General features: G+C 40.8%; 1 protein-coding gene across 3 annotated transcripts in view; it reads right to left on the reverse strand.

The window, feature by feature from the left end:
• LOC144819239 (C-type lectin domain family 4 member K-like) overlaps positions 1-13171 on the reverse strand; it is a 175284-nt gene that overhangs the window by 134587 nt on the left and 27526 nt on the right. For all 3 annotated transcript variants that reach the window (XM_078677211.1, XM_078677209.1, XM_078677212.1), the window contains exon 3: positions 7671-7778. In XM_078677211.1, coding sequence (XP_078533337.1) covers positions 7671-7778 — 108 coding nt within the window. The remainder of the gene's footprint in view (positions 1-7670; positions 7779-13171) is intronic.

Raw genomic sequence — 13171 nt, forward strand, 5'->3', positions numbered from 1 at the left:
CCATCACTAGCAAACAAGCAACTAAAATTACCACTAATCAGGCCCATGAGCACCCGCAACATCGAGAACATTCACAAGAGGATGTCGGAAGAGAGCCAGGAACATCACCAAAAAATGAAGAAAAAGAAGAAGAACCGGAAGAGACAGAAAAATCTGTGCACGACCAAACAGATATCTGCAAACTAGAGAACACTGGCCAGCTCACAGCAGAGGAGTGGGAGAGGCTAGTAGCATCTTACTCCCCAGTTATCCCACAGGTGGAAGACAGTCAAAACGTTCCAGTTAAAATCCCAATCACAGAAGAGTCTTCTAATGGACCAGAAATACTATGGTCATCCTTGCTAAACACCCTACAGCTATCAATAAAGGCCATGCAGTATCACTCGGACAAAATGGATATGCAACTTTCCCTTCTAAATTTTCTAGCGATACATGTAGCAAACATCGACAACAAGCTTGCTGACATGAACGACATGATCAAAAGAGTACAAGCTGAAACAAAAATAGAGCAGCCAAGCTGCGCTTGCTACACAATAATGGACAAACTCTCATCGATTTCACAATCACTGGGGGGCATCCAGCAAGATTCAAAAAAGACAACTGACAACCTAATAAAAGGAGGAATCCAGGACACAGCAAACATACCACTAAACCTTAATCACCAACAGCCGAACAAACAGCTTATGACCTCTGAAGACAGATACGGCATAGAGCGGCACAAAAAAGAGACGAGGAGCCCACTCAACTCACATAATCCCGGAACTAAGAAAGGGCAGAAGGCACAAAACTCGAGCAGGGACGGTCCAACATGCCAGAATACCTCGGGGAAAAACAAAGTTGAAACCTATGCCGAGGTGGTATGGAAAGTAACACAAACACCTGCAGACCCAGAACGAAAGGATAGCTTGGAACAAAAGAACACACAGCTTAGTGACGCGCAGGGACAACAGGGGCAGGCTCCAGAAACCACAAACTTTAACAGCCCTCGAAACAACAGCTCGGGGATAGAATGCCCAGAAAAAATCAGGGATTCAAACAAACAAGGTCGAAAACAGAAAAGAAAAGGAAGAAAAAAGACAAGCAACATAAAAGCTTTTTTTCAAAGTGGCAAATCTAACATCGGAAAGGTATCAGGAAGCAGATACAGACAGGCAAACAGCGACCATAACTACCTCACCGGCTAAAGAAACCAAACAAATCTCATTAAGTCAAAACTCCAATCACAAAGGCAGTAACACGACCAATAAGAGTCAAACAGAACTCGGTCGAGATAAAAGCCAGCCCACAAATGAAACAGAGAGGACAAACATCCCAGCAAGGTCGGGAGCTTCACTAACAGTCACTAAGGGAATCCCTGAGTCACAGGGCCCAATGCAGGACGAAGACAAGGAGGCCATAGAAGCCCGAGACGAAAAGCAACCACCTACAAAAAGAGCCGAGCAGACATTGATTAAACCAGACATTGAAGAACGGATGTATGACGTTACAACGCATACTTTTACAACGCATACCATTACAACAAATTTTTTACAACGCAAAAACTATTACAACGCATGTATTTACAACGCATGTTTTTACAACGCAGGTACCTTTACAACGCATACCATTACAACGTAAATATTGGTAAATATATATTATTATTTTTTAATTTAAATTAATTACAATTAATACAATTTAATTTAATTTAATTTAATTTAATTTAATTTAATTTAATTAATTTATTTTTACCCTGTACCCCAAAAACCCCAAACTGCCCCTGAACCCTAAAAATACCCCTGTACCCCAAAAACCCAAAACTGACCCTGAGCCCTAAAAATACCCCTTTACCCAAAAACCCAAAACTGACCCTGAACCCTAAAAATACCCCTTTACCCAAAAACTGAAAAATGACCCTAAACCCTAAAAATACCCCTTAAAAAAACCCAAACATATAACAAAAATGCGTAACATATAACATGCGTTAACATATAACATGCGTTGTAAATACATGCGTTGTAATGGTATTTGCGTTGTAAAAGTTTCGTTGTAATGGTAATGCGTTGTAAAAGTTGCGTTGTAAAGGTTGTTTCCCTTGAAGAACATATACAACGGGGCCACAAGCAGAAGGAAGTTGAAAAAGGCACAATCCTATTTATCCCGGAGTATAGGTCTAGAGGCAGAGGGGATATACTCAACCGAGGTAACATACTACACTTATTGTCCACCATTAGCAACTTGAAGGACATAAAAACACACAACCTTGAATATGTGGAGTTTGAACACCACAGTCATCTGTCCGAACAAGAGGTAACCAAAACCATATGGGCTACGCAGGAAATAACTGAAAGAATCATGGAGTCTGAACTACGCTTTAAAACATGGGGGATTTGCCTAAAAATACAGGAAAAAACAGGATACCCAGAACCACTAAGCCAAGCACAAAAAGAGAGACTCAACTGCTTCGAAAACAAACAAAATCCAGAGAAAAGGACAAGCGTCCTAAAAGGGGCCAGAAGCATTTCAGTCTCACAGACAGACATATACCCACTGAGCGCAAGGAAAGTCCAAGGACCAATCCGAGACGAGGACTGGAATTGGGTAGCAAGGACCATCAACACAAGGCCTGAGAAGAAATGACAAAGCTCGCAACAAAACAATCCAAAAAACCATCAACTAAGAATTTGTTCCTGGAACATAAACGGCTTAGGAAATAAAGCAGACGACGCTCAGCTCCTACTTTACCTCCAGAAATTCGACATAATTGCCCTTCAAGAGACCTGGTCAGATGAGCCGTACCAAATACAGGGCTTTAAGGCACACCACATACCAGCTTCAAGAAATGCCAAACACGGCCATTCAAAAGGTGGCCAAACAACATACACCTCAATAAAGAGCATAAATGAAATAAAGAGTAAAGATGCCACACAGTCGGGTAACAACAGCATAAAAACAATAGAGCTGGAACTAGGGGGAAAAGATCAAAACCAAAAGCTAATACTGCTAAACGTATACGTTCACCCCCGGAAAAAAAAAGCCGGGATGAAACTACTAATTGCAGAAGTAACAAAGATACTGTCAGAGGAGTCAACAACCAATCTCTTAGTAACAGGGGACTTCAATATGTACATAGGCGGGCCCCAGCTAAGGGACTCACTCCTAGAAGAACAATTTAACATATGGGGAATCCCCCCACAGGTGGCCAGCAAATGGGGAAAACAAAGCAGATTGTCAAGAGACAGCCTGAAAGATTTGGAACATCTCAACCTTGTAGCTCTAAACGGCCGTTTCATAAACGACATTCAATTGTCAGCCACTTTTCACAACACAACGGCAAGCTCCACATTCTCATCTCTACAACTGTTTGGAAAAATTCTGGATTTTCGAATAGGAACAACCGCAGCCAGCGACCACCTACCACAAGAGATCACTCTTGACACTTATGGGGCCGCGGCCACCTTACCAGTAGCTAATGAGGGATTATCATACTTGGTTACACAAAAAAGGATAAAATGCAAAATGCATAACTTAGAAGGTTTCGAAAAAGAAGCGAAAAAACTGTGGGAAAAAAGCATAGAGTCCCGGACAGACAATCTAAGCCGATGGGAAATATTCACCAGCAGCCTTGGAACTGCCCAAACAAGCTCAAAAACGGCCCTTAATAACTTGGAAAATCAAAATCAATCAAGTTCCAAAAAGAGATCCCGCAACAAGGAAGAGGAAGATAAGAAAATAAAAGGGAACACAAACTTAAAGATCCATAAGAAAAACATTAACAAACTACTAAGGCAATTACATCGAGAAGGTCCGAACAAAGAAGTCCAAATGGAACTGCAAAAACAAAAATCCATCAAGAAGAAATTAATCTGGAACCTGAAAAGGGAGGCAGAGGAAGACCTATGGGCAAAGCTGCTCCATGATGCAAAAGGAATTAACACCAGTGGAAGATTCTGGAAGACAGTAAATGACCTCCAGGACTCCAGAAAACCCAGCATAAACTCACACATCACCGAAGAAGTCTGGTCTGAATTTTTATGGCTCCATTTCAATACAATAACAAATAACTCTGCCAAGAAGTCATCAGAACTCAACAGAAAATTTTTAGACTGCATACAACAAATAGAGCCAACTTCAATGCACTTCTCAGAAAAACGAATCATAAGCAGGATAGCAAAAGGGAAGACAGAGGGGGCGCTAGGCCCCAATGGAATTCCTCCCATTTTGTACAAACGAAATCCGGAATATTGGGCAGCAGCCCTACTGCCACTATTCAAACAGATTTCTGAAACGGGAACGATTCCCGACTCATGGAAAGGCTCAATAATAGCTCCCATTCACAAGAAAGGCAGCAAAAATGAACCCAAAAATTATAGACTTGTTGCCTTAATTGACAATGAGGCCAAATACTATGCTGGTCTATTACTAGAGGAGCTCACAGAATGGGTAAACGAAAATGCAGTAATCCCCATCACCCAAACAGGGTTTCGAAAAAAACTAGGAACAACGACAAACATTCTGGCCCTAACTCTGCTAATTGAATCCGCCAAACTCGCCAGTTTACCCCTCTATATATGCTTCATTGATTTCTCTTCGGCTTTCGACAACATCAATAGAAACTTACTATGGGAGAAGCTTGCCAACAGGAAAATGCCGACAACTTTACTATCACAACTGGTGCTATTACATACGGACACATGGGTACAAATCAAGCTAGGTTCAGAAGACTGCCTGTCAAGAAAAGTACAGACGACCAAGGGCCTCAAACAAGGGTGCGTTCTAGCCCCGACCCTTTTTAATATTTTTATGTCGGATCTTTCTCCAATGCTAGACGAATGTAATCCTCACGCCCCAAAACTAGGAGGACTTATAGTCTCAAACTTGATGTACGCCAATGACATCGTGCTCATAAGCCGAACGCCGATAGGGCTACAACGCCTAATCAACACAACTTACACCCATGCAGCCACGAACGGCCTCAGCATAAACCTCTCCAAAACAAAAGCCATAAGAGTAAATGAGAAGTCGGCCACATCTAAATTTCACTGGCAAATGGGAGGCCTAACAGTGGAAACCGTGGACGAGTACAAATACCTGGGTGTAATTGTTGACAGAAAAGGGACATTCCTCCCTCAGAAGGAAGCAATATCAAGGAGAGGTACCATAATATCAGCTGCACTGAGAAACCTTAAAAAGAAAGTATCAGGCTGCAGTTTCACTCCACTCCTACAAATAATCCAAGTAAAACTAACACCGGCTATCACCTATGGAAGCGAATGCCTCCGAGGAAGGGACGCACAGATACTGAACAACACAACAGCCAAGGCAATGCACATGCTATTTAATCTGCCCAAATACACCTCTCAAGCACAGATAAGACTTGAATTTGGCCTGAGAAACCAAGAAACAGAAAGAATGGGGGCCTACGCCAAAAGTTGGCACAAAATACGAGGAGCCGATGCCTCATCCATGGATTATCATCTCTGGAATGAGCTATCAGGGAGAAACACGAGTGCCGCCGCAATTTATCTAAAGCACTCCATAGAAACTTTGGAGCTACAAGAAGCCTGGAAGAGCAATACCTCACATAATTCGTTCAAACAACTAGCAAATAAATCTGTAAGGACTAGGGGCCAGATGTAGGAGCCAAAATACCAGTCGGTAACGGCCGATTTCGGCCGTTACCGACCGGTATTTATGAATCGCCATGTAGGGGCCATTATTTTACAGAATCGGTAAATTTACCGATTCGGTAAATTTACAGATTCTGTAAAATACCGAATCGGTATTTTTACCGATTCGGTAAATCCAAATGTAGGTGGCACTTCACAGAGTGCCACAGGCCCTTAAGAGTCGGTATTTTACCACCCAATCCTATTGGGTGGTAAAATACCGAATTCAGGTGTGCATGCACATCTGTGCATGCACACCTGTGCCATGTGACACACAGACATGCCCTTAGGGCATGTCTGTGTGCCACATGGCACACATGCCTGTAGTCTGGGTGCTAGAGGGTGTCAAAGTGACACCCCCTGTACCCTTGCAGGATTCGGTATTTACCGATTCAGTATTTACCGAATAGGTAAATAACGAATGTTTCCGATTCGGTAAATGTAAATAAAAATGTACCTACATCTCCCACATTCTTATTTACCGATTCATAGATACCGAATCGGTAAAATTCGGTATTTATGAATCGGTAAATTAGAATTACCTACATCTGGCCCTAAGTCTCTAACAGAGGACAAAGCTGCGTTAAGGAAAAGGGCACACGGTTGGACCGTCATCCAAAACTACACCAGCAGCTCATGCCAAAGCTACTTAGGAGCCGGTTTTACACGGTCTACAAAGGAGAAATTTATACAACTAAGGCTGGGCATCCTCCCATCTCAAATCCATCTTCCCCCGTGGAAACGGCCACAAATGCCATCAAGTTGCCGATTATGTGGGAACACAAAAGAGGACATCCTTGCATCTGCAAAGGTCTGGACAAGGAGCGCCGACAACATCTAAAGCCAACCCTAAAGAAACTGGGAATAAGGACATGCCGGCAGGCAGTCAAAGCATGCTTTGATGGAAAAAACATCCAACTAGCAAGTCATCTGGTAAAATTCCTGGAAAAAGCTGGTAAGAAGCAGAACAACAGAAGGGAGAGCCCGGAAGACACTAACCCACACAACATTTAACTCTGATTACCGCCCCAGCAAGCCTCTACCACAAACTCAAGCCACAATCACCATGGACAGATTACAAACTCCAAAGAATCTGTAAAGGCCGCAGGGAGACTGCGAGCTTGCCTTTTATTTCCTGCTCACATAATGACTAAGCATTTAGATCATCGAAAGCCTAATCGCCTTCCAACATAATTTTTTTTGCTCAAGTAAGTTCTTAGAACATTTTAAAGTTTATTTAACTGAAAAGCCTGATAGTAATATTTTATTAGACAAAAGTTTTATTTTAAGTTCATCTACATGTAAATATGCTGATTGCAATGGTTTTAATTAACTGAGCAATAAAGAATTCTTCTTCTTCGTAATCCGGCGGTTGGACCGTTGGTGCAGCGGTTACCGGACCACCACTGCTGCACAATCGTCCAAGGACTGCCAAACTCATATTTTGGCCCCTAAATGTCTGGCAACAGCTGTAATGTACTGTCTAGTCAGACCTAAAAAAAAAAGTGCTCGGCTCTGCCCCAAGCCTGCACAACTCATCGTGTTACACCCCCTGGTGTTACATGTAAATGAAACACATTTTCTGTGATAAATGCCTTATTTTTCGGGGTTCTCTTGGCGCGGCATTGCACATCATTGCTCTCAATGAGAACTATTGCATAGACAGTATTTTATATGATTTCTTGTCAGAGGATGGTGAAAAAACACACTAGTTTCATCATTTTTAAAGGTGATACAAAAATGTTACATTTGTGTCCCACCCATTGAAGCTGTGTAAACTCAGAATTTCAAGATTTCGATGAGATATGGGTGAGATTTTCTGACAAGTACATTGTGACTAAATTATTCCAGTCATTCTAGTGACAAGTTAACATTTAGAACTCCTACACATATACCAGACAATGCCTTCACATTGCATAGTTGTTTTCTCTTTCATTAATGCAAGTCAGCTGATTTCATTTCTTAAAGAGTAAGTGAAAGACATTATATGAGTGCAGAGACATATTGCTACAGTATGGTACTCACCATTGACATCATGTTCTGATGTATTGGAGGACTTGTCCATTGAGAATGAAACCATAATTTTTCTTGACTCTTTTTCAATGTTCTTCAAATAGTTGTGCACCTGAAAATCTAATGAGATGTATTTGTATTATAAATGATTGCACGTGGGAATACCAGAAACTATGGACATTGCATCTAGCCCTAAGAGCTTCAGGAATCAGGTGTGTAAAGCAGACCCCTGCAGTCAAAGCGTTGCAGGGGGGACCGAATCCTTCAAATGGCCCCTAACCATCAGGGAAGCCTATTCAGCCCAGTTAAATAAATACCTGTGAGATATGGGATTCAGTGGTGTAACGCAAACTGATGCCCCCCTACAGAATGTGATGAGGGCCCCCTGCCTTCCATATCTCACAGATTTGGATTGGTCTGGGGCTAAATCGGTACCCCTGAAAGGTTCAGAACCCCCCTAGAGGGTTGAGAGTCCTCCTGCACCTCAGGGTGTGCAGAAGCCTGTGTTACACCCCAGATGGGAGACTCAAGAACCCCTCAACACATTCTGTGGGGGTCTTTCATTTTGCATTATGCCACTGGGGAGTTCCCACTTTCTAGATATTAATTCTCAAAGCATTTGCAGTACGACAATTAGTACTATAACAGTACTACACATAGTACAGTAGTACTATTCACATGTTATACAAAGCTACTCACTAATTTACGGGTGAAGAAATCTGCCTCCCCCTCTCCTATAAGTTTTTTAGGAGATCGGAACACTTGCAAGCCTATGCTTTGTAGAAAATCTGGAAGGCACAAGGGAGAGTGGCTAGAAATTGGGGAATACTGACTCCATAATATAAAGAGTCTAGGGAAAATAAGAAGGGGTTTAGGAAGGACAAGCTACTACAAACACCTACCCCCAAAACAATAAGACCACTGCTATTTATAAACTACACTTCTAACATTACAACAGTCCTAAAGCAGTAGTAAATGTACTCCAACCCAGTCTCGGAGTAAGTGAAGCATCATACATGACCCCTCACAGGTACTGCAACACAACTGCATGGACAATAATGGAGGCAGACACTTATATCATTAGGAAATGTTAAATACACAATTATTTTGACTTTTAAAATGTACTTAATTTTGTTTAACATGTAAAAAGTATATGTAATTAATACATTCTTATTGTATTATTTTGAAGTGTAATAATAAACTTAATTTAGAAATAAAAAGAAATTAAACATTTAAACTTTTAGTAAAAGATTTAAATTGTTTAAATTATTTGCACACATAACTTTTAACAACATTTAATCCATAGTGAAGAAAAATAATATTTTTCTGCGGATGGGATTAAAATAAAACTTGGGGAGTAAATATTAAATAAATATATTTGAATGAATGCACATTTAATTTAATGAGTTAATGTGCTGTAACATTTTATTTTAATAGGTTGAGGCTCATAATAAATATTTTTAATTAAGTTGTAATGATATTTTATATAAAAATACTTAAATATATTTAAAGGATAACTAAATATTTTTAAAGGATAACAAGCTTTAACATTTTTCCTATACTTTCCCATAAGGAGATTTACACGCACAGCTGCAGAGATCTCCACCTTTGTGTGAAAAATTAGTATTAGTAATTCATAAATCTGTTGTAGGAGGCATGTAAATCTACACTTCAGTCAGAAATAGTGTATAGCAAAAAGTGTAGATTTATACCTAGGTGCAGTAGTAGAAGTAAAGATTGTGAATCAGGTATTTTATGTTTGTTCTGCAAAATCTCAAGACTGCAGATCCCCATTGCCTTGCTTCCAATAGAAGTGAGGCAATCGGGAGAAATAAGGCAACAGAGCTTCCTTCAAGTCCAACTGAGGAACATCAGCATGACTAACATTTAATTACACACAAATAGAAATAAAAATGAGTATGTGGGTAAGTGTGAGACTGATTGAGTGAATGAATGTGTGAGAGAGTGAATGAGCGAGTAAGTGAACAACTAAGGGCCTCATTTATGAAAACTGTTGCATCCCTGCGATAAAACAGCGATGCAACAGTGTTCACTTCGCCCTCCTTGGATGTGCTGTATCTAATGTACAGTGCTCCATGTAGCAAGGAATGACAGTTTTGTCAGGCATCCGAACGTATCTGTCGGCACAAAAGTCACGCATTGCTGGAGTTGTGTCGCAAGTCTGATGCAACTCCAGCAATGCATGGGTTAGGTCTATTCCCATTCCACTGCATCACCCTTATGCCTGCCATTAGGCAGGCGTAAGGTTTTGATGAAGTGGAGTCCTAGAAGTGTTGCTGTGAAATCTGTGAGATTTCACTGCAACACTTCTACGACCCTTTTTTATTTGGGAACGGCCACTCTGCATACATAATACCTGAAGCAGGTATAAAGTGGCACAGGGATTTACAAGGTGACACATGTGCCTAGATGCATCACCTTGTAAATATGGCGCAATGTGGCGCATTGTTTATGCTGCCACTGCCTCACAAAATTTGACACAACGGCGGCGCAAAAATGTTGCAGGGCCTTAATAAATAAGGCCCTTCGTGAGCAAGTGAATGAGTAAGTGAGTAAATTTGTGAGGGAATGATTGAACAAGTGAATTAGAAAATGATTGAGGGAGTGAGTCAATGAGTGAGTGAGTGAGTTATGGCACTAACAATTCCTGGCATACTCATAGACATGGTGTCCAATGTTGCTCTAATAGGGCTAGAAACTTGCTAGACTTTCACAATTGCGACTTAAGGTGAAGGTAGAACTACAGGTCAGTTATCAAAGCCTTTCGGGTGTAAACCTATCAAAATAGCTTGATTTACATCAGTCCGAATTTTACAGAAAGGTTTCTGACAGATGTGAGTAGTTTATTTCACCAGGGTTTTCTACTAGAAGTGCAGAGGAATGTGCAATAGTTAACGCTGCTTTTTAATATGGTGAACAGGTACTACAAAGAGTGGTTTGCCTATGACATTTGTGAATGTCCACAAACTTGTCAATTGGTGGGCTGACACTAACTTTAATCCACCACTTTTTCACCCTTTCAATAGCTGGAGCTCTTCTCTAGCAAAGACCACGAAACTCAAAACAGCTTCTGTTAATTTACTATCTAGAAACATTTACTACATTGTCAGGGTTAAATAATAAATACTGGCACAGAACTTTAGTTCTCTTCGCGTTCGACCGATACAGGTGTAGTTCAGATGGTCTTGCTTATTTATTACAGTTTTTCTGTGTTGTGGTCAGACTAACCTCATAGTATCAGGGAAGTGTACATATAACCTAAGTGTGACGACAACTGTAAACTGCAGAGAGAACAGAGAAGTATAAACATGGTCATGTGTGATAGATCATCCAGATATTGGGTGCATTTTAAGACTGATGCCTTAAATAAATGCACGTTTAACAGCTTGAAAAGCTTGAGAAGTGAGAAGAGAGGGCAATGCTATCATGAATATGACTTTCACAGTTTTTCAGTAGAAAGTCTAGTTTGTAGTTTCAGAGTTCTAAAGCTTACAGCTTGGGCACTTTATGTAGAATGGATTAACACCTGTTATTCCCTGTTCTTCTGTAAGTAAACCAGTTGATAGTAGGGTATGGCATTGTATATAGTACAGTGGAGCAGTCAATGGATAGAAATTAGGCGGGACATGACATAAGCACATAGAGACAACCTGAGAAGAGAACAACTTGTAGGTGTAGCAGCATGACTCTGGGCTTTCCATCGAGAATGGAATTTCTTCTATTCCTACGAATGAAGCTTTGATGTTTGGCTAAAGACTACTGTAGGAAAAGAAATTAGATTTTCCTAATGAGGTACATTTATTTTTGGTGCGTTTTGGTGGCATGAGCTGGCATGTGTATGTTTGAGTCAATGGCCACCACCACCAGCAGCTATCCCCAGAACCCAACGTCCACCTACACTTGAAGGGGATCCCTCACCAGTCTAATCAGAGGTCCAGCGACCAACTATCTGCGTAACCTGATGTGATTTACCCTGAAAGAGGCCCTTTCACCAGTCCAACTACAAGCGCAGCATCCACCTGTCTCCTGCACAGGACCTCAGCCAGATTCCATGTATCCGCATCATAAGACCTCGGCCTAGATTCCATGATAACCTCTCACCCGGCCAACCAAACCCATAGCCAACACATATCTACAGGTCAGGATCTTGGTCTTTGTCAAAAAAGTCTATTCAACAATGCAGTCACAGGAAAAGATACCACCTTCCTCCAGCACCAGATCTATCTCCACATTTAAACATTTAAAGGCGGTTTCTCACCAGTGCACTATGAACTGAAGCTACAACCTGTCTCCAAGATAGGGTGTCATCTTTCACTTACAGGAAACCATCCTTATACTCTACTATTGTATAAACAATGTACACTAATTAATGGATTTTTTTTATCATGTTTTTATTAATATGTCAATGATTTATGTCATGGCACTTTTTTATCAAATTTATTAAAATGTATTTTTTTGCTAATTCAGTGTTTCAATATTAATTTCGCTTGTGTTTGCTATACATATTGTGCCAGTCTTGATTTTGTGTGCCTGGGTACGTTACTTTACAAATATTAATTGCCCTGACCCAGGAACTATATCCGAATCAGGGGGTCCTTGTTCTATACACATTAGTCATCTTTCACTTAGCAATAACCCTAGACCCACCTGGGCTAAACCTTGTTTTCTGAAACAAGTAGGGTCGTTGTACCCTGTATGGTATTTCTACTCACACCATAAGTGGCTCAAATAAAACTACTTGCACACCTTGCAGTAAATGTAATGCTTTAATCCCACACCCTCCCCATAATCAGAGTCAAGACAGTTCCCTTCAGAAATCAACAACACTAATGGTACTCCCTCAATATTAGGTTGAGCCCACACAGGTCAGAGACTGCTTGCGTGGACACGGAGAGGGCTCTGTGATGAAGCATGCCACCTCAGGGTGGGTGGAAGCACAGCATTTTTAAAGATAAGTCACTGACATGTGTGGAGGTCAATTGCCTACTGGAAGATAATAGGTATTCTCTAACAACGGTTTTGACTTGATTTCCATGTTAAAGAGTTATGCTTCACACATTTCTGTCCCTAAAATACTGTAGTAATTATTCCATATAAGACTCAATATGATCATGTAGGTGCCCAAACGATTCTCGGGATTCCTATGTAGCTTGAATGAATACTGTGTAGACTACTCTAGATGAAATTAAATCATACATTGATCATACATGTAGTATAGAGTGGGTGTGCTTTGAACAAGCCCACATGCCAAAAGCAGCCCCTACTCCTTTGTCTAATCTGAATCAATCCAAGCGGGAACAACAACTGTGGAAATGGTATTTAACAAATTAGACTCAATCAAAACTATGATACTGCAATAGAAACTAAACACATATACTGCTACAATTCTATAGGACTTGAGAAAGTGATACCGAATATGGTCCTTGTGGAAAAAAAGAAAAGCAATGCAGGAAACAGAAAAAAACATTGGGTAACTCTCAGCCATCAAAATT

Source organism: Lissotriton helveticus, chromosome 2_1, assembly GCF_964261635.1.
Source record: "Lissotriton helveticus chromosome 2_1, aLisHel1.1, whole genome shotgun sequence".
Lineage (NCBI taxonomy): Eukaryota > Metazoa > Chordata > Amphibia > Caudata > Salamandridae > Lissotriton > Lissotriton helveticus.